At 51.9% G+C, this 21,151-nt stretch overlaps 1 protein-coding gene and 1 non-coding gene across 2 annotated transcripts; one reads left to right on the forward strand and one right to left on the reverse strand.

Moving 5' to 3' along the window:
• Nucleotides 1–525: 525 nt before the first annotated feature.
• LOC133891457 (small nucleolar RNA Z247) lies at nucleotides 526–662 on the reverse strand. The gene has a single exon (XR_009904221.1). It is a non-coding gene; the product is annotated as a small nucleolar RNA Z247 (small nucleolar RNA).
• A 1,318-nt stretch (nucleotides 663–1,980) lies between these two features.
• Nucleotides 1,981–7,759, forward strand: LOC133916894 (protein INCREASED PETAL GROWTH ANISOTROPY 1-like). Its single transcript, XM_062360776.1, has 6 exons — nucleotides 1,981–3,568; nucleotides 4,362–4,493; nucleotides 4,594–4,775; nucleotides 4,859–4,973; nucleotides 7,097–7,231; nucleotides 7,334–7,759. Exons 1-6 carry the CDS (start codon nucleotides 2,384–2,386, stop codon nucleotides 7,463–7,465), a joined length of 1,881 nt encoding a protein of 626 aa, XP_062216760.1. The 5' UTR covers nucleotides 1,981–2,383; the 3' UTR covers nucleotides 7,466–7,759.
• Nucleotides 7,760–21,151: the final 13,392 nt, after the last annotated feature.

Raw genomic sequence — 21,151 nt, forward strand, 5'->3', positions numbered from 1 at the left:
AAACAGAGATTAAGTGCATATTGATGTTAGCAACACGAAGGACTCATTTTAGGTAAAGGGGATGATTTGATCTAGTACTAATCGAATTCCCAGTATGACTAATAGACAAGCCTGAGCCATTTGTTACTTGGACTTGATCTCCTCTAGTGTAGTGCTCCCTGGTTGTCAGTCGTTTGAGGTCGTTGGCGATGTGGTCTATCGCGCTAGTGTCGATGTACCAGTTAGGGTTGACCGAGTTGTTGTTTGATGTAGTGGCACCAACAACATTGGCATCATTAGCTTGGTAGTTGTGGTCTAACCAATGCCAGCAACGTCGTGTGTCATGGCCAGGTTTCTCACATGCTTGATAGGTGATGCCATTGCTTTGACCAGACTGACCTTCAGAGGGTTGGCTACCACATCCTCTTGGCGACCGGTCACCGCGCCCACGGCCGCGACTGTTCTTTCCATCAGCAGACCATTGAGTCATGTTTGCATTGTTAACAGAGGATACCTAGCCCATTGTATTGTTTTGCTCAATTCTTAGCTCAGCTGAGCATATGTGTGTAGACGTCGCTAATGGTGACGGGATTGTTATGAGTAGTGATGCTTATCACCAGAGGATTGAACTCTGAACCGAGTCCTTGCAGCATGTAGGAGATGATCTCTTCATCTTCAAGAGGCTTGCCAATTGACGAAAGGGTGTTGCTAAGGTTCTTCAACTTGCGGAAGTAATCGACAACATCGAGACCCTTCTTCTGGATCGTGGCTAGTTGCATGCGGATCTGCATAGTGCATGCCCTCGAGCTTGACACAAACATACTTTCAAGGTGATGCCATACCTCATGGGATGTCGACATGAGGGTGACGCTAGAGAGCACTTCCTTGGTAAGGGAGGACAAGAGCACACTCAGCACGAGCTGATCCTACCGATACCAGTGGTGTACTCTAGATTGAAGGTGATTTAAGGTCCACCTTCGCCATTGATGGTGATGGTCGTGTTGGAGCGAGTGACAGTGCCATCAATGTAGCCAAGGAGCCGTTGACTCCTCAGATAGGGAAGCACTTGGGCTGACCAGAGCAGGTAGTTGTCCTGTGATAGTTTGACATTGATCACGTGGTTGAAGGCTGGCGTGGGCAGGAGACTGGCGGTTTGTGTAGGAGCAGAAAAAGATGTAGAGTTGTTTTGGTGGAAGGCAACAGAAGTAGCAAAGTTGTTGGAGTCTTTAGAGCCAGTCATGGTTAGATCATGGCTCCGATACCATAAAAGAATAATCAAGAGAGAATTGTTTGCCAAAACGTAAGTGATCCGATTGGGATCATCTTCATTATATAGCAAGTGCCTGAGTGCATGCAGCTCTACGATCCATAAGAGCAGGAACGACCAAACGTCTTTGACTATTCACGATCAACTAAGGTTTCAAATACACTACCGAATTACATGCAGCTCTACGGTCCATAAGAGCAGGAACGACCAAACGACTTTGACTATTCACGATCAACTAAGGTTTCGAATATACTACCGAACCGAACGCACAGCTGAATATGATTACCACTGATCGCTATAATAAGCCACTAGACCAACGTTACACAGAACATCACCATCACTCTAATTCTAACGTAGGGATCTCTAGTACCTGCGTTCCTGTAAACTACAGTAGGAAGTGGCTTTTGCTGTCTCTACGTGTGATGGTCCAAAACGAGTTTCAAGTCTCAACACGAATACGAGCACAATGATTTTCCAAAGCCTAGTAGCATTTGAAGTTCTACTAGTAGCATTAACAGGAAACAGAATTTTGTTTTTCTTCAGAAAACAGGGTGCACATATGCATGTCTCTTGGAAACAGGGCGTAGTCGGCTTTTACCGGGAGCAAAGAATTGGCTACAGCCGTATTTTCACGTTGTGCATCTAGAACTTGTTTCGGTCTAGATTCTAGAGCTTTTGAGCAGTACAGACAGTAGGCGTGCAACAATAACGCACGTACATTAGCGGCACGCGCGCTTCCAGCGGTGGAGCGGCCTCACTCGTCGCGCGTCCCTCCTCTGTTATTGGTCCCTCCCCCGGCCGATACAGATTTTTACCCACCAATTCACAATCAGCTGTGAGCCTGTGACGCTGTGTATTGCACTCGCTTCCCGGCCATCTCCTTTCCGACCAAAAGACCCGTTCCTCGGAACCCCCCCTTCCACTTAAACCCGGCAGCACCAGCCAAGAGCAGAACGCTAGCCCGACGCGCCCATGCAGAGAAAACCAGCACCACAACGCCACCGCCACCGCCACCGCCGCCGCAGCAGCACGTACGCGCACTGACGCAACCATGTCCGCAGCGGCACAACACTAGCCGCACGTACGTTCTCCTGTTGAGTAGGCAACGCCCCCATCAAAGGCCGCACGTCCGCCGCCATGGTGGCCGGGCGCGTCAAGGCGGCCATTGGCTTCCAGCGCAGCAGCAAGTCGCCGGCGCCGGAGTCTCTTGCGCAGACGGCTACCCTGGAGCCGTCGTTGGGCTCCGCGTCGCCGGCCGGCTCGGCGCCGTCCAAGGCGTCGGCGTTCGCGCGCTCCTTCGGCGCCTACTTCCCGCGCTCGTCGGCCCAGGTGCGGCCGGCGCGCACTCCGCAGGTCGCCGAGCTGCTGCGCGCCATCGAGCAGCTCCAGGAGAGGGAGTCGCGCCTCCGCGTCGAACTGCTGGAGCAGAAGATACTCAGGGAGACCGTCGCCATCGTGCCCTTCCTGGAGGCCGAGCTCGCCGCGAAGAGCAGCGAGCTCGAGAGGTGCAAGGAGACCGCGGACCGGTTGGGGTCCGAGAACGCGCGGCTGTGCGCCGAGCTCGACGCCGCCGCACTGGAGGTAACGAGCAGAAAGCAGAGGATCGTTGAGATGGAGAAGGAAATAGCAGAGCTGAGGAAGCAACAGGAAGCGGCGGCGGACGCCGATGACTGCTCGTCGTCGGCCTCGGCGTCAAACGAGCATCTAGAAAACTCCAGTGCCGCTCCAAATCATGCGAGTTTAGCTCAACTTGGAGCTGGGAGACCGTACATTCCGCCGCCTCCGGCGCCGCCAATGCCGCCGGCGCCTTTCAAGTCCAAGTCCTACTTCTCCGTCTCGTCGCACGCTTCGCCCTCAAGTTCTTCCCCACCCTCGCCGTCTTCTTCCACGTTGACTTCACCAGTGTACTCCTGCTGGTCGTCGGACGCGGCGGCTGCACCAAAACCCCGCGTGCCAGAGCTCTCGAAGCTGCCGCCGATACCTCCGCCTCCACCACCTCGCCCTCCACCGCCACCTGCGCCAATCCCGAGAAAGAGCTCCTCTCCCTCCAGCTCAGTCAGCGTCTGCGGGACCGCCGCCGCTCCACCTCCGCCGCCTCCTCCCCCTCCGGCGAGGAGGCCGTTCGGCGGCGCGTCTCCACCAGGGGCCTCTGGGCAATGCGTCAGGCGCGAGCCGGAGGTGGTGGAGTTCTACCACTCTCTGATGCGGAGGGAGTCGAGGAGGGACGGCGGGGCCGGAACCGAGGCCGCGAACGGCGGCGGCGTGGCGGCGGCGCGCGACATGATCGGCGAAATCGAGAACCGTTCGGCTCACCTCCTCGCGGTGCATAGAACTGAAACATCATCTTGTTTTCTTCTTTTTTTTTTCCTCCCCTTAAACATCATCTTGTACGCAACTGCATTTAGATTAGGCATTAGGTAGTAGTCCTCTTTAGCAGCTACCAAGCGAACGACTGGACGATCCTTCATAGGAACGTCTGGCGCAGTAGTATAGTACTAGAACAGTGAGGGCATCGTTCTCGGTCGTTATTGCAAGATTACAAGCGGTTTGGTTGGACAGATAGGTTAGTTATTGCTCAGATCAGCCTGTGCATGCATGCTGCCAAATCTTGATCCATGCAGGTACAACGAGTAAAACAGATACCTCCCCTTTCTTCTTCTTCTTCTTTTATCCTTGGTGTCCATGTCACAATCCCAAAGGTGACGGCCCTAGATTTTATTCTGATCTGAAGCCGCGAGCATGCTGTGGTGGGAATGCAGTTACAGACTTGCTGTGACTGTGATAGTGGTAGTATAGACAGTTAAACTTGAACCAGAAACAGCCGTACGGAATGCATTGAAGGCATTGGTACGGTTTTGCTTAACTAGATGTGTGAGTTACGTCCTTAAATTAATCCGAAGATTAGTCGCGATCTTGTCCGGAGATTCGTTATTGGTTTGCCGTTGGAGTAAGCGTTAAGTGTGTCTGTGTTACCACTTACCAGTAGTAAATGTTGCTCGGCTTGATTTCAGTTCTAAGGAAGATAGTAGCAGTACTTGCGATTTGGGATAGGATTAGCGTCTAAAATAATCCACGCTAATGCCGGAGAATTATGTTGTTTGGCTCTGCACCGCAGATCAAGTCGGACGTGGAGAGGCAGGGCGATTTCATCCGGTTCCTGATCAAGGAGGTGGGAGGCGCGGCGTTCGTCCACATCGAGGACGTCGTCACCTTCGTCAAGTGGCTCGACGACAAGCTCTCGCGCCTGGTACGTGCGCGCGACGGAATCGATGTACAGCAAAAGAGCGGCAAATTAAGCTGCTCTGTGTTCGACCGATGCTTATTGGCTCGGTTTGCCGTGCGTACAGGTGGACGAGCGCGCGGTGCTGAAGCACTTCGAGTGGCCGGAGCAGAAGGCGGACGCGCTCCGCGAGGCGGCGTTCGGCTACTGCGACCTCAAGAAGCTGGAGGCGGAGGCCGCCTCCTTCCGCGACGACGCCCGCCAGCCCTGCGCTGCCGCCCTCAAGAAGATGCAGGCCCTCTTCGAGAAGTAAGCGCGATCACTCCGGCCGTGAGATGCACGATGTTACTCGTACGCAGTTGTAACCAATGATCTATGGCGTTGCATTGCAGGTTGGAGCACGGCGTGTACAACCTTGCGCGCGTCCGGGACGCCGCCACGAGCCGGTACACCCGGTTCCAGATCCCGTGGGAGTGGATGCAGCAAGACACCGGCATCGTCAGCCAGGTAACTTCGATTCGTACCCGTCACCGTGGCCCGTGACATTCTGATTGAGTACTTGGGGGGGGGGGGGAGATGATTTTACGTTTCTAGAGGACAAAGCTCTTCCTCGAGAGTCGAGACGCGACGTGGCAGAGAACTTTTCGCTTCCGTCCGCACATGTCCGGGAGGCACGTACGTACAACAAGTAGCAAGACCGCCCAGCCCACACCCGCGCGTGATCCGACGCGATGCTGCTAGTTCACGTGCAGGTCGAGCCCGTCGGCGGTGGCGCCGTACCGGCCGGTACGTGACAAAAGGAAATTCGAGGTGAATGCGTCGGCGTCTCTTGCTCTCACGTACGGCCGGGACCGACAGAAGCAAGCGTGGTCGTTTTCAGCTTCTGTTGGGATATGGCGTGGGCGTGGGCGTGCACGTGAGTCGGCGCGGCGCATCTCGTGAGCGTGCCGCTGCGTGCCCGTGCTTCGTTCCCTCCTGTCTCCACCGCTACAGCTAGAGAACAAGCCCGCGACACCTCGGGAGCCGTGTCTTCCTGCGTCCGCGCCATCGGTAGGTCCAGCCACGAATGCACCGACGCGGCCGCGGCCGATCCATTCCCCTGGAAGTTACTCGCGCAATGGTGCTAGCAATTTGGCGGCGCCATGCGTGATCCCTGTTGTTTTTCACTGCCATTGCCGTGTTCGGCGGTGTGCGATGTGCTGGCGCCCTGCTGCGTGAACTGTGAGTGTGCCACAGGGCGTGTTCTGGTTGCCTGGTTGGGTTTGTGGTTCCCAAAAAAATTTCAGCATCGTTCGACCTGCTCCATATCCGATAGACTGAAAGGAATCATAAACTACTGCAAAAACTTTGCATCGGTGTGTTCTTACTTTTTTGTGACTATTTTGTTTCTTTACTTTGTCAAGTATTATGGTCGAAAGAAATATAAAATATCCCTACGGATCTGCATCCAGAGTGTTGTAGGTCCACTGTATTGGTTGGTTGCGCCGTACTTACACCGGATGGTTGTGGTTTTGTTTACATTTTGGACCATTTCCCAAATCATAAACGGGCTGTTAGATGAATGCAATACCCTTTCTTGCATTTGACTGCAAGTTCTGTACCACCTAGATAGGTATACTAACCGAGTGCCCGCGCAATTGGCGGCTAGACTTGATTTAAAAGCTAATGAAATTTAGAAGTTGGCAATGATAATACCCACTCTAATCCAAAATATGTGTCGTTCCTAATAGTTTAATTTGATTAGCAATTTTTTGTTATACTCTAATCCAAAGTATTGTAAGGCAATAGTTTCGACCTATTGCCCGCATTGATTACCTGTGTGGTGTCGGTGACCATGCAAGAGATATTATAATAACACATCCTATTAATTTGTACAATTTGATGTTAAATAAGAGATGATATAATTGAAAAATTGTGTTCCAGCAGCTGTTGTAGTCACCGTCCCTTGCTCTCTTCCTCTGTACATTTGATTTGATCAAGTCGAGTCCTCACCTAGCCATGGAGTTGGAACCGGGGAATTAATTTCATTTATAGCTTCTTAGTTTATTCAAGATTACTATATTTCGTGATATGTAACCAATGAAACACAGATATTAAAGCATCTTTTAGAATACGGATATGCTTAATTTAATTCATTAAACCAGCGCTATTATAATCTTGTGCGCACTTTTGTTTAGACATCTTATCTCTAGGCCACAAAAACTCACTATCAGAGTCAAATGTCAATGGGTCAACTATGTACATATAACCATCTAGGTTAGCATGCATATATGGAAAAATCCAAAAAAAAACCTGAATTGGACTGTAGAATTCATGTCAAACCTATTTAAATAATTCTACAAAAAAGAAATATCAGACTCACCAGCTTTATGCTAGAAATGAAAATGCAGCAAAAAAGAATAAGAAGAAAGCTAGGTGTATAGTACTATAGATATGATATCTCATTGGACGATGGAAATATTCCAGTTTTAACTGATCGTAATTTGCTCTAGAAATTTTGATGAGTCAATAGTAATACCTAGCTGTTATTGTTTTCACACATTTCATGGATATACTCGGGTGCTTATTTTAATCGGCTGTTTGAACAAATTAGCAGTCTGATGATTATTGATGAGAGCTGTGATGTGCAGATCAAACTCCAGTCGGTGAAGCTAGCAATGAAGTATCTGAAACGGGTTTCCTCTGAGCTTGAGGCGATCAAGGGAGGAGCTGAAGACGAGGAACTGATGCTTCAAGGAGTGCGGTTCGCCTTCAGAGTGCACCAGGTATACGTACACCTGTTATGCACAAGTATACGAAAAGAATTCATAGCTCTATCCTATCAGAAGGAGCATGCTAAAGGAATATGTACTCGTTGCTTCGTGCAGTTTGCTGGCGGATTCGACGTGGACACCATGCGAGCCTTCCAGGAGCTCAAGGAGAAGGCGTCCATGTGCCGGATACTACGGCAGAAGCAGAACCGACATATGCGTCATCACAGGCTCGTTGCCAGGACTTGAGCATATGATCGATGTATCACAGACCATCTCGTCGTTACCATAGTATGATTAGTTGATTGTTTCTGCTGTAAAACGCCCTAGTAGTGTCACCGATGAACAGCCTTTGTTCTTCTTTGTTAGGATAAATCTTTGATCAGTGTTGTTTAGTCCTTTCGTTCCTCCGATGTTCTTCTCCAGACTTCCAGAGAGTAGGGTCACGAACATTTTGATTAGTTGGTATCTTCTCTGTTTTTGTCATAAATATCGTGATTATATCTATAAATTTTGCAGCTATTTGTGTGCAACAGCCCAATGGTCCTAGACTGCTAGATTATATATATGCTACCGTCAGAAAACGAGCTTCAGTACTTTCTGAACATTGATTCGAGTTGTCCTTGCGCTTCATACATAACTAAAGTTCAAATTTAATATGGCGCATCACAATTCATGGATGGTCTGTTCGTAACGCTTTCCTGACATCTCAGGCGGTTAACGACATTCATGTCTACCAGACATCTCAAATTCAGTTCATTTTAGCAGTGTGCTGGACGTCGCTGATCTGAAACTAACCGGATATTTCATTTTAACAGTGTGCTGGACGTCGCTGATCTGAAACTGACTGGATATGCTTTGCGCCTTCGATGGCTCTGGTTGCAAAAAGAACAACTCTGAACGGGCTTGGTCAGCTTTGGATATTCGAGTGGAGCCGGAGGTTCAGGCTCTATTCAACGCCTCTATCCGTGTTGTCGTTGGCAATGGCGAACGGATCTTATTTTGGGCTGACAAATAGCTTGATGGCGACTCAATCAGCAGTCAAGCACCGGCTTTGGCTTCTCTAATTAGGCCAAGGATCAAGAATTCGAGAACTGTTGCGGAAGCATTGGCAGGCTGCCGGTGGATCAGAGACATAACTGGGGCCCTATCAGTCCAAGCTTTAATGGAATGTGTGCAATTGTTGGACCGGTTGTCTGAGCTCCAACTGCAGCCCGGCTCTGACGATGTCTTCGCTTCGCGTTGGACAGAAAATGGTCAATACACGGTCAAATCAGACTACTAATGCTTCACCAGGGTTCAGTACAGCTTCGCGGTGCGAAGCCTATATGGAGGAGAAAAATCTTAATTTGCTATTGGAAGATAAAGTAATCTTTTCTATGTCATCTTATAAAATGAACTTTCTTATTTATTAAATGGACGGTAGTAGCAAGAAAAGAATGTAAATTAGAAGTAGTGATAAATAAAAAAAATTATTCCGTAGAATAAAAAAATATCTTATCTTTCAATAGTAAATAAGAAATTTCTCTATATGGAAAACCTAGTCGCTGCTGAAAGTAAAGTTTTTCATGTGGCTGGCTTTCAAGCGACAATTGTGGACTGCAGATCGTAGAATATAGCAAGGTCTGCAAGCTCACACGACATGTGTCTTGTGCGATCAGGAACCTGAAACCTGCGATCACATCTTCGTCTCATGCTCCTACACCAAGCGGGTGTGGTGGGAGGTCCTCTCTTGGCTGGGAATTGACTACGCCGTCGTCAGGGGAACCACTCTCAAGGGCTGTTGGATGCAAACAATACGCCTGCTACCGCGGATCAAGAAGAAGGGTTCGATTCTTTGTTCATACTGACCGTCTGGCTTGTGTGGAAGGAGCGTATTCGAAAACAAAAGTGTAGCAGTGTGTTGGAGTCTGACTTGTAAGGTCTACCAGGCAGTTAAAAGACAGCTTAGTGTTTTGGTTCTAGTTGTTTTTTAAGGACCGAGAACAGCGACTATATGGATGAATAGAAGTCTTATATTTTTTTAAATAGAGGGTTTACATCTTGAACCCATGGATAGAATATAAAGAAAAACATATAAATAGAAATATAAACTTTAGAGATATAAAGCAAAAAATAAATTCTATTCAAGTCCATTTCATATGTTTTTTATATAAAAAAAGTAACTCTCTAAGTTGATGCTCCAGAGATAAGGAGATTCAAGATTCTCTTAAATATATGAGTATATGAACGTTTATGCCTCTAGCAACAAGAAAAATAACTTCTCAAAATTAAAAAATCGTAGCTCAAAAGCAAAAACGAAAATCAACAAGAAAATCATAACCGAAAGAAAAACTTATAAACTTGCAAGAGAACTAATAGACAGACTAGGAGTGGAATTCAAGCATATGCAAAAACATAAAGTTTATTACTCAAAGAGATCAACTCTATTTTAGGCAGATTATAAGAATTTTTTTCTCAAAAACTCTCACATATTACATAGGCTAAGCTCTTATCTTTCTCTCCTTTAAAACCCTAGCACTAGGCTCTTCAATAGATAGCATAAGGGGCTCAAGTGGCTGGTTCCAACTCTTTCATAACTCTATCCCTTTATTTATAGGACTAGGAAATTTGACTCCTAAGTTTTCTAAGTTGTTACCAAAATCCTCTTATATTGTAATACACTTCGACCTACCACTAAGGGTATTTTGATCTATTTCTTATTCCATCTATCGAACGATCATGGCGTCTTCACGACTTAGCTTCGTCTTAACGCAAGCTTCGCGATGGTATCACATACTCCTCCAATCATCCCACGATTTTAAGGTCCAACCATGAAACCCTCTGCACACTTCTCAAAGCGTAACTCGCCACTTGCTCACATCTTAAGCAAGCGCTCTGATGTCGACACGTATACTCCATCTTACGATCCTGACTGCCGGCAAGTTTCTCCTGCTCCCAATCCCTTGGGCTGCTTTGTCACTTACACTAACATCTCTTTCGCTTGATTTTGTCAACACGACGTCTTCATCCTATGTTTTATGCTTTACTTGACATCCACGTGTACAGCTAAGATCACCTTTGACTTCACCTAGCCTCCTTAATCGTACGGCATCAAGCACCTGCTTAGCCTCGATCACCTGTCGTCGACCGTCAAGTTGCATCCGTCACATGCATACCATGAGACAAGAAAACACATTTCTACAACTCTAACTTCAATTAGTCCATAATCAAAATACTCAACCAAGCTCAAGCAATCTAAAACTCGACAAATCAAATCGATAATCTTGTTAATCACTCATCACATATAAACCAAGACACATTTTTTATGCAACAATAACTCAAAACACAAAATCAAATGATCCCCCTTGATGAATGCACAATTTTTATTTTATGCAAGATTTTTCTTTGATTTTTCTTTCATTTCTCCCCTTTTTTATTCATTTCTCCCCCTTTGGTAATGCAAATATCAAGGACAAAAAATTATGCAATGCATGAATATGCAATACTAATGAGCTTTTACAAGTATACCACAAAGTATTTATAAAAGCTAGAAACGTCACAGGGCTATGGAAAGTAAAAGACGGAGCTCACAAATGCACAAAAGGCTAAAAAAAACAGAGACACAATAACATAAAGTTGTACAAGCTAAACCTGAAGAATTAGTTGGCGCATTTAATTTCACATAGCCAAATCATGTTCAAAGTGACCACCACATAAGCATTCACTTGTGCTGATGCAATAAAAGCATTAAGAACTAGTCAACTTCAATCTCAAACTAGACAAACAAGCATTCATGCCAGTAGGCTTTACAAACGCTCACATATGAAACCAAGACTTAGTTAGACCAAGTGATTTAAAATAAAATTGAGCAATTAGGCACATTTCTTTCATTTTTATTCTCAAGTTACCTCTTATCCAAGCAAAGTATCGTGCAACTGGGTACGACAAATACCTTGAGGCTTCAAGACAACCGTATTGGATCATATTTTCACACAAGTAACTTTATTTTTCAAGGTTATTCAATTTTTCGCAAATTATCAAAGTTTTACAAGATCAATTCAAGTAGTGTCTTTACGACACAAGGAACATATGTTCCCTAAAGGTTCTATCATGAGCTAAACATTTGAAAAGATAGAAACTATAGTGCAATATTTCCCAATCCATTGACTTGAACCAAAAAGCCTAAAGCAAGATATTCATCAAACTAGCCTTAACACAAGTATTGACTAAGTCAAAGTAATTGCAAACATGATGATCAGGTATGTAGCATTTCATAGTCATAAAATTATCAAATTTCATCTTAAGAAAAGCTAGCTTACTTGAAATGTTTCATACCAAAGCATTAAGATGGGCCTGAGATTAAAAGGTTGCTCTGCACAACTATTCAACTTAGTCCAAATTCAAGTCTAGCAATCGAAAATGCTAAAGACATATAAGTCAAAGCTCAACTACTATGATTATCTTACATGATACGATACAATGCAAATGCAACAAAAGTAAGATAAAATATATAGAAATGCAACTCCCCCTGATACAATGCGATAGGGATGGCATACACCAAGCTCTACCCTAAAATAGGCAAATCTAATACCATCTAGAAGCTTGATGAAGATGTCGGCTAGCTGGTATTGAGTATCAATGTATTTCAAGTCTATATCCCTTTCTCATTACGGTCTCTCAGAAAGTAGAATCTCACATCTATGTATTGGTTCTGGAGAGCTAGACTGGATTATTGGCTAAGCTTATGGCACTGGTGTTGTCACACAAAAGTGACACACTCCTGAAATCTTACCCAAAGTCCCTCAAGGTAGCAACCATCCACAAAATCTATGAGCAATAGCTAGTTGCAGCTACATATTCAGCTTCAGTAGTAAACTGTGTAATGCTAGACTACCTGTGAAAAGATCAACACATAAGAGAAGTGCCCAAGAAATGACACGTACCAGAAGTACTCTTCCTGTCAATTCTACACCCAGCAAAATCCACATTAGAAAAACCTCGAAGAGACAACGAAAAGGAAGCAGAAAACCAGAGTCCATACTCGAGAGTGTGCTTGAGGTATATAAGAATGTGTTTCACCACTTGGCGGTGAGACATCCTTAGTGAAGCTTGGAAGCGTGCGTAGAGGCAGACGGCGAAGTGGATGTCCGATCTTGTCATCGTCAGGTACATGAGAGAATCAATCATGCTCCTGAACTCCCGCTGATCCACCGCTTCGCCATCTTCATCCGGATCAAGCATAGTCGAGGTATCTATCGGTGTCGTCAAGGGCTTCATGTCGCTCATGTCGAACTTCTTCAGTAGCTCCTTGGAGTACTTCGTCTGGTGGACGGATGTATCCTACTTGTTTTGCTTGATTTGAAATTCAAGGAAGAAGTTAAGCTCATCCGTCATCGACATCTCGAATTCTCTGCTCATAGTTTCTACAAATTTGGACACAAGTGCATGAGAAGAGCCACAAAAAATGATATCATCCATGTAAATCTGAACAAGTAGTAAATCTTTGTCATGCTTGAGAGTGAATAAAATTCTATCAACCGACCCCATGATATACCCATGCTCTAACAAGAAAGACCTAAACCTATCATAACATGCCTTAGGCGCTTGGTTAAACACATACAAAGCTTTCTGAAACTTGTATATTCTATATAGGTATTTAGTGTATTCAAAGTATGAAGGTTGCTTGACATAAACCTCTTCATGTATAAAACCATTTAGGAACGCACTCTTGACGTCCATTTGATACAACTTGAAACCCTGGGATGCTGCAAAAGCAATAAATATCATAATGGCTTCTAGTCTAGCTATCGGTACAGATGTCTCTCTAAAGTCCATCCCCTCTATTTGAGTGAAACCCTGAGTCAGTAGTCTAGCCTTGTTTCTCACTACAGATGCATCCTCCCCATGTTTGTTTTTGAAAACTCATTTTGTGGCTATCGTGTGAACATTGGGAGGTGGCTCTACAAGGACCCAAACTTGGTTTCTCTCGAAGTTTTCTAACTCTTCATGCATTGCTGTCGGTGTATCAGGAACCAGGGGTCCCTGAGTCCCGAGGCCAGGCCAGCCGTCCACCACGTGTCACCGTCCCGCGAGGTCCCTCCTGCGAGATGAGGAAAATCTAAGTTCCGGGAGAAGGTGCTCGGGGCCACAGCCTCTGGTCCCCGAGCATCCCAGTTCCCCGATGACCCGCAGAGTCCAAGTACCGGGAAGAAAGTGCTCGGGGAGGTGCCCGGTCACCCCCGAGCACCCTAGTCCCCCGACGATCAGAAGAGCTAAGTTCCGGGAGAGAGCGCTCGGGGGGCTGCGTGCGGCAGCCCCCGAGCGCCCGGTTCCCCGAGGGTCAGTGCAAAAGTGCTCGGGAGAGAATGCTCGGGGTTGCACGTGGCAGCCCCCGAGCACTCGGTTCCCCGAAGGTTCGTGCGAGAGTGCTCGGGAGAGGGTGCTCAGGGAGGTAAACAGTGCCCCTGAGCGCCCGGTACCCCGAGGGTAAAGATAGGCATTCTCGAGAGAGGGTGCTCGGGGAGGTGAACAGTACCCCCGAGGGGCCCGCCGATGAGGTGTCAACCAGTCAGAGGTCCGAGGCCACATTTAATGGGCGTGCGCGGCCTGACATCCCCAACTGCTCCCGCCGCAGTGTCAGTCCCTGCCATGCTTTGGCAGAGAGGCGTGGGGCCATTAATTGCACGGGTCCCGTCCCGTATCATCCGGTGTATCTCGGGATAACGTTGCCAGGATCAAGGCGTTCCGCCTGCCGCCCTGCCGTGGCAGAGGAACAAGACAGGGCGGGCACGCCGGGTGCCTCTGTGGCTGCCCGGTGGGCCCTCTCAACGGCGCCCGTCGCCAGGGCATCCACAGTGACGAGTGACCGGACGCGCGCCGCGTTTTTCCACCGCCCCTGTCACTTCGCCCAGAGGAAATGATGACGCATTTCTCAGTTGTGGCGTCTTGGAACTTGTGCCCCTTCCTTCCCGTTCGGGGTATGTCGCGGCCGGCGAGTGCATAAAAGGATCGGCATACCGAGAGAAGAAAACAAATTGGATGGAACACAAGCCCAAGCAGTCGACCGTGCCACACTCAGACGAAAAAGACGAACCCCACAACGAACCAAGCCAACAGACGAAGACATTGCAAGCAAGCCTGAGCAGAGCTCCTACCGAAGAACAAGGAGCCTCAAGCTCTCAGTTAGACACTATATTCTTGTAACCAGATATATTCCTGAGAGATCCCCCTCAGGATAAGTTATTGCATCCATACAGGAGTAGGGTATTACGCCCCCGTGCGGCCCAAACCTGTCTAAACTCCGGTACATTTACTTCCCTTTGCACTAGGTCAATCATCCCCCACCACCGGCCGTTGCATTTACTTCCACTTCCATTTATTTCTCCGACGAACTTATTCAGGATCATCCCCCCGGCCGAATCTCTAAAAAGGGGTCTCTCGGGATCCCTGCGACAGGAGTTAATCCTCCGACAGCTGGCGCGCCAGGTAGGGGGGAACATCCCTGAATCTGTTCGTTTGTTTTCTTCCGTAGGAAAAAATGGCAGGTGGACACTGTCTCCAGCGTTCCGGCACCACTTCCAGTGAGGAAATGCTGCCCGACGTCCAGGAGGCCCCAGTCGCTGCTGCGTTCCAGCAGCAGCCACTATCTGCACACGCGACTTTCCCCTCCCAAGGGGACCAGGGTGCTGGGCCCAGCAGGGCCGCCACCGCCGCCGCCAGTGCACCGTCTGACCCCCAGCAGGTGGTCGAAATCCCGGCCGCAAGGTCCGCCTCTGGACAGCACCGGGTGCCACTTCGGCGTACACTCGCTTTCAGCGAGGCCGGCCCGGGGAGCGCACTGCTTGCGGCGCATGCTCTCCTCAGGCATCCGCCTGTCCAGGCAACGCCGAACACTCCGGAAGGCCGGTGGATCCAAGACGTCGTCACCCTGGTCAGCACTGCTCGCCGCCAGGTGCTGGCCGGGAGTTCTCGCGCCACCACTCAGTGTGGCGCTGCCAGAACTGGCTCATCAACGGGCAACGTTCGCGCGGGCCGGGGGGCCTCCAGGCGGAGCGCCACCCCCCTGGCCGCGTCCGAAGCCCAGGACCTCCGCTTGCGTCTCAACGAGCGGAGGGGCCACGAAGATGCGCCCGTCACTCTCGAGCACCAGCGGGAGACCCGGCAGGAGGCCGAGGCAGAGGATCAGGCTTCCTCTTTCCCGGCCCACGATCGCCAGGAATCCCCGGCTCACCGGCATTCGCCACCAAGGACTACCGCCCGCGTCATGGGGTACGGCACCGGTTGCCGTGCCTTTACCACTGAGCTCCGTCGGGTCAAATGGCCCTCCAAGTTCCGCCCTGAGCTGCCGGAGAAGTACGACGGGTCCATCGACCCCGTCGAGTTCCTCCAGATCTACACTACGGCCGTCCAAGCGGCCAGGGGCAGTGAAAAGGTGATGGCAAATTATTTCCATGTTGCCTTGAGGGGCTCTGCCCGTTCTTGGCTCATGAACTTACCCCCAGGGTCTATTAGCTCCTGGGATGACCTCTGCCACCAGTTTGTGGCTAATTTTCAGGGCACATTCACGCGCCCCGGTTTGGAGTGCGACCTCCACGCCGTCAAGCAACAGGAGGGGGAGACGTTGCGGCGCTTTATTCAGCGCTTCAGCCAGGTCCGCAACACCATCCCGCGGGTAGCCCCCCACGCTGTCATCACCGCCTTCCAGCAGGGCATCCGCGATGGGCATCCGCGATGAGCGGATACTCGAAAAGCTAGGTACACACGAAATCGAAACCACTGCGGAGCTCTTCGCACTGGCTGATAAGTGCGCCAAGGCGGCGGAGGCCCAGGCGTGGCATGCTCCACGCCCCACCGCCGACCAGCCAAGTTCTTCCCGTTCCGACAGGAGGGAAAAGAAGAAGAGAAGAAAGCGCGAAGCCGCTCCTGTCGAACCGGCCCAGGGCCCCGCCCGTAGGCCGGCCCAAGAGCCCGACCGCCGGCAAGAACGTCGGGCGGCCGCCGACAGACGGCCCGCGCCCGCAAGGGCCCCTCCTCGGGCCTCGGCACCAGCTAGGGCACCGGCCCCCGCGAGGGCCCCGGACCAGCTAGGGCACCGGCTCCCGCAAGAGCCCCGGCACTCGGCCGGGCTCCTGCTCCACCGAGGGTCCCCGCTCCCGCGGGGCCCGAGCCAGGCAAATGGTGCCCCATACACCAGACCAGAAGGCACGATCTCACGGAGTGTCGTACAGTCAAAGGTCTCGTCGAGCAACGCCAGAGGGAGCGCGACGAGTCCCGCGGGGGAGGCGATGCTGAGGCCGCCCCCGGCAACACCGAGCTCGGCTTCCAGGAGCCCGAGCATACCGTCGCCTTCATCGACGGAGCCGCCTACACGCCTTCCTCGCACCGTGGCATCAAGGTCATGCGGCGCGAGGTGTGCTCGGCAACCCCGAGCGAGGAAGCCGCTAGGCCCATAAAGTGGTCGGACGCCCCGATCACGTTCAGCATGGCCGACCACCCCGCAAGTATTGCAGCCGTGGGGCGACTACCCCTGGTAGTGTCCCCCACCATCTGCAATGTCAAGGTCGGCAGAGTGCTGATTGATGGTGGTGCAGGCCTCAATCTCCTCTCCAAGGAGGCTTTTGAAAAGCTGCAGGTGTCCTCCAGGCACCTAAGGCCGTCGCTCCCATTCTGCGGAGTGACACCCGGGCACTCCCTGCCCCTCGGGCAGGTCGTGCTACCTGTGACCTTTGGGAGTCGGGACAACTTCCGCACGGAGAACGTCCTCTTCGACGTCGCGGAGCTCCCCCTCCCCTACAACGCCATCCTCGGGCATCCGGTCCTCGCCAAATTCATGATGGCCGCACATTATGCGTATCTCACGGTTAAGATGCCGGGCCCAGCAGGCCCCATCTCCGTGATTGCCAACTCCGGCGGCGCCATCTCCTGCGCCGAGCAGTCGTACATGGCTCTGGTTTCAGCGCAGGCCAAAGTCGAAGGCTGCACAGGGGGCCTGGGACCCTCTTCATCCAAACCCCGACTCGCCGCCAACACCTCTGTTCCTACGAAGGAGGTCGTGGTGGGCGAAGGCGCTACCCAGGTCATCCGGATCCGCGGTGACCTGGGCAGCAAATAGGAAAGCGCGCTCGTCACCTTCCTCCGGGCCAACACAGATGTGTTTGCATGGCAACTGTCCGACATGCCCGGGATCCCCAGGGAGGTGATCGAGCATCACTTGGCAGTGCGCCCGGACACCCGCCCGGTGAAGCAAAAGGTCCGACGGCAGGCGCCTGAGTGCCAGGAGTTCATCCGGGAGCAGGTCAGCAAGCTCCTTGACGCCGGATTTATCCGAGAGGTCCTCCACCCCGACTGGCTGGCAAATCCAGTCATCATCCCGAAAGCCAACGGCAAGCTCCGCATGTGTGTGGACTACACCGACCTAAATAAGGCTTGCCCTAAAGATCCTTTTCCCTTGCCCCGCATTGATCAAATTGTAGATGCAACCGCGGGATGCAATCTTTTATGTTTTTTAGATGCAAACTCCGGGTATCACCAGATCCGCATGGCCGTTGAGGACGAAGAAAAGCTTTTACCACTCCGGTGGGGACTTACTATTATATGTCAATGCCTTTTGGTTTGCGCAATGCTGGGTCTTCTTTCCAGCGCGCCATTCGCATTACCCTTGATTCGCAGGTTGGCCGCAACGTCGAGGCCTACATCGACGATCTCGTGGTCAAGTCCCGAGACCGCGCCACCCTGCTCGAGGACCTTGCCGAGACTTTCAACAGTCTCCGCACCACCCGCCTCAAGCTCAACCCCGAGAAGTGTTTTTTCGGGGTGCCGGCGGGCAAGCTCCTCGGTTTCTTGGTTTCCGGCCGAGGAATCGAGGCCAATCCAGAGAAGATCCGGGCCATTGAGCAGATGCGACCCCCGGCTCGACTCAAAGAGGTCCAGCGTCTCGTCGGCTGCATGGCGGCCCTCGGGCGCTTCATCTCCAAGCTCGGGGAGCGAGAGTTCCCCCTCTTCAAGCTTCTGAAGAAGACTGGTCGTTTCGACTGGACGCCGGAGGCCGAACAGACCCTCCGCGATCTGAAGAAGTACCTCACCTCACCACCCGTGCTAGTGGCTCCCTCCGAAGGCGAGCCCCTACTACTCTACGTATCGGCCACTCCTCAGGTCGTAAGCATGGTGTTGGTGGTGGAGCGCGACGAGTGCACGGGGCCAGGTGCTAGGTCCCAGCTCCCGGCCGCCCCCGGGCACTCCCCAGTCCTCGCGGCTCCCCCCGGGCAGGGGGTCGAGCCCGAGCACTTGGCTCCCCCCGGGCAGGGGGTCGAGCCCAAGCACTTGGCTCCTCCCGACCAGGGAGTCAAGCCCAGGCACTCGGCCAACCCCGACCACGCCGCCGAGCCTGGGGGCTGTAACAGCCCCTCGGGTGAAGCCGCCGCTCGGGCCCACCGGGTACAATGACCGGTGTACTTCGTCAGTGAAGTCCTCCGGGAGGCCAAAGCAAGGTATCCCCAGGCTCAGAAGCTGCTCTACGTCGTGCTCATCGCTTCCCGGAAGCTGCACCATTACTTTCAAGCGCACAAGGTCTCGGTGGTTACCACGTATCCGTTGGAACCCATCCTCCGGAACCGAGAAGGCACCGGGCGAGTTGTCAAGTGGGCGGTGGAGCTGGCGGAGTTCGACCTGCATTTTGTCAGTCGCCAGGCGATCAAAAGCCAGGCGCTCTCCGACTTCGTGGCAGAGTGGACACCCGTCCCCGAGGTCATCCCAGAAAAGATTTCTGCGTATCCCGGGCATGACACGCCCGGATACTGGGTTATGCACTTCGACGGTTCCCTCACGCTGAAAGGCGTGGGGGCCGGAGTGGTTCTCACCTCCCCAACGGGTGAAGAACTCCGGTACGTTGTGCAGCTGCAGTTCCGCGCATCCAACAACATGACGGAATATGAAGGTCTCATCGCCGGCCTCCGAGCTGCGGTGGGGCTCGGGATTCGTCGCCTCCTGGTCAAAGGAGACTCCCAGCTGGTGATCAACCAGGTGTCCAAAGAGTACCAGTGCACGGATCCTCAAATGACGGCGTACGTGGCAGCAGTCAGGAAGCTGGAGAGGCGCTTCGATGGCCTTGAGTTGCGGTACATCCCTCGCCGCGACAACGCTCTGGCCGACGAGCTCTCCCGCCTGGCCTCCTCCCGTGCGCGCGTCCCTGCTGGAGTCTTTGAAGAAAGACTCACACGGCCTTCCGTCCTGCCTGCCAAACAGAACGAAGGGGAAACCTCGAACCCAATTCAGGGGACCCCGGCGGTGCCCTCAGTGGGAAGCCCCGTCAGGGTGCCGCCGTCCGGCGAGTGTGCTGCACTCGCTGAATGTTCTCAAGATGCCTCGTGGATGTCCGATATCCGAGGGTACTTAAAGGAAAAGTCCCTCCCCGAGGATGAGGCGTCTGCCGAAAGAGTTGCCCGGCAGTCCAGACGCTATGCCATAGTAGATGGGGATCTCTACCGGCGTAGCGCAGGAGGTGTCCTCCTGAAATGCATCTCCCGGGCAGAAGGCAGCGAGCTTCTCGCTGAGATCCACGAGGGCAAGTGCGGTGGCCATTCATCGTTCTGCACACTGGTCGGGAAGGCCTTCCGGCAAGGTTTCTACTGGCCTACAGCTCTCCAGGATGCTTCCGAGCTGGTTCGGCGCTGCAGGGCATGCCAGTTCCACGCAAAGCAGATTCACCAGCCAGCTCAGGCTCTTCACACCATCCCCCTGTCATGGCCTTTCGCGGTCTGGGGGTTGGACATCCTGGGTCCATTCCCCCGAGCAATCAGGGGCTATGAGTACCTCTACGTCGCCATCGACAAGTTCACCAAGTGGCCGGAGGCGGTCCCAGTCATCAAGGTGACCAAGAACACGGCGCTCCAGTTTATCCGCGGCATCACCAGTCGCTTCGGTGTCCCGAACCGGATCATCACCCCGAACGGCACCCAGTTCACGAGTGCCCTGTTCGGGGACTACTGCGAAGACCTCGGCATCAAGCTCTGCTTCGCCTCCGTCGCTCATCCTCGGAGTAACGGGCAAGTCGAGCGCGCCAACACGGAGATACTGAAGGGCCTCAAAACCCGGACCTATGACGTGCTCACAAAGCACGGGAAGGGATGGGTGGACGAGCTGCCCGTCGTGCTATGGGCTAATCGGACCACGCCAAGCCGCGCCACCAGGGAGACTCCATTCTTCTTAGTGTACGGCGCTGAGGCGATCCTCCCCTCCGAGCTCACTCTAGGCTCCCCTCGGGTGCATGCATATTCTGAGGGTGAGCAAGAGCAGCAATGGCGCGACGACGTCGACTACCTGGAAGAGCGACGGTGGCATGCCGCCGTCCGGACGGCTCGGTACCAGCAAAGCTTGCGTCGCTACCACCAGCGCCACGTCCGGGCACGGTCCTTTGAGGTGGGGGATCTAGTTCTCCGACGCGTCCAGTCGCGCGAAGGAAAGAATAAGCTATCCCCTATGTGGGAGGGTCCCTTCACCATGATCGGGGTCCCGCGAGAAGGTTCTTTCAGGCTGGCGGCAGAAGACGGGCGACCGCTTCCCAACCCGTGGAACATCGAGCACCTGCGCAGGTTCTACCCGTAGATGGCTATGCTCGCGGCTCAGGTCAACCAGGCCGGGGGCTTCCCCCCCCCCCCCCCGGCCCAAATTGACCGGGGGCTACCACTAGCTGGGTAGGTAAGTCACCCAACCTTGTAAAATTTGTCAATTCAATGTAAATATTAATGTGCAGTCGTATGTCAATTTCTTTTTTCCGAATTCCATATGTTTAATCTGTCTGGTGAGGTGCTCGGTTGTGCGAGAAAAGTTCGCTCTCTCTTTTTCCCCGCTGATAAAAGAATCCCGATCGGTATGCGCGCGGGCAGCTGCCGCTGACTTACGTCCGATGTGGTAGGCTGTGGTGTTCGGTGTCGTGGCTGATCTCCGAGCACTACCGAG

This window comes from Phragmites australis, chromosome 1 (genome assembly GCF_958298935.1).
Source record: "Phragmites australis chromosome 1, lpPhrAust1.1, whole genome shotgun sequence".
Classification (NCBI taxonomy): Eukaryota; Viridiplantae; Streptophyta; class Magnoliopsida; order Poales; family Poaceae; genus Phragmites; species Phragmites australis.

What these genes read in the sequence shown, in the direction of transcription:
- LOC133916894 (XM_062360776.1), top strand. Translation starts at nt 2,384, where the DNA reads ATGGTGGCCGGGCGCGTCAAGGCGGCCATTGGCTTCCAGCGCAGCAGC. An exon ending in GTTCGGCTCACCTCCTCGCG is followed by an intron (nt 3,569 to 4,361) that starts GTGCATAGAACT and finishes TCTGCACCGCAG; the next exon opens with ATCAAGTCGGACGTGGAGAG. An exon ending in ACACCGGCATCGTCAGCCAG is followed by an intron (nt 4,974 to 7,096) that starts GTAACTTCGATT and finishes TGTGATGTGCAG; the next exon opens with ATCAAACTCCAGTCGGTGAA.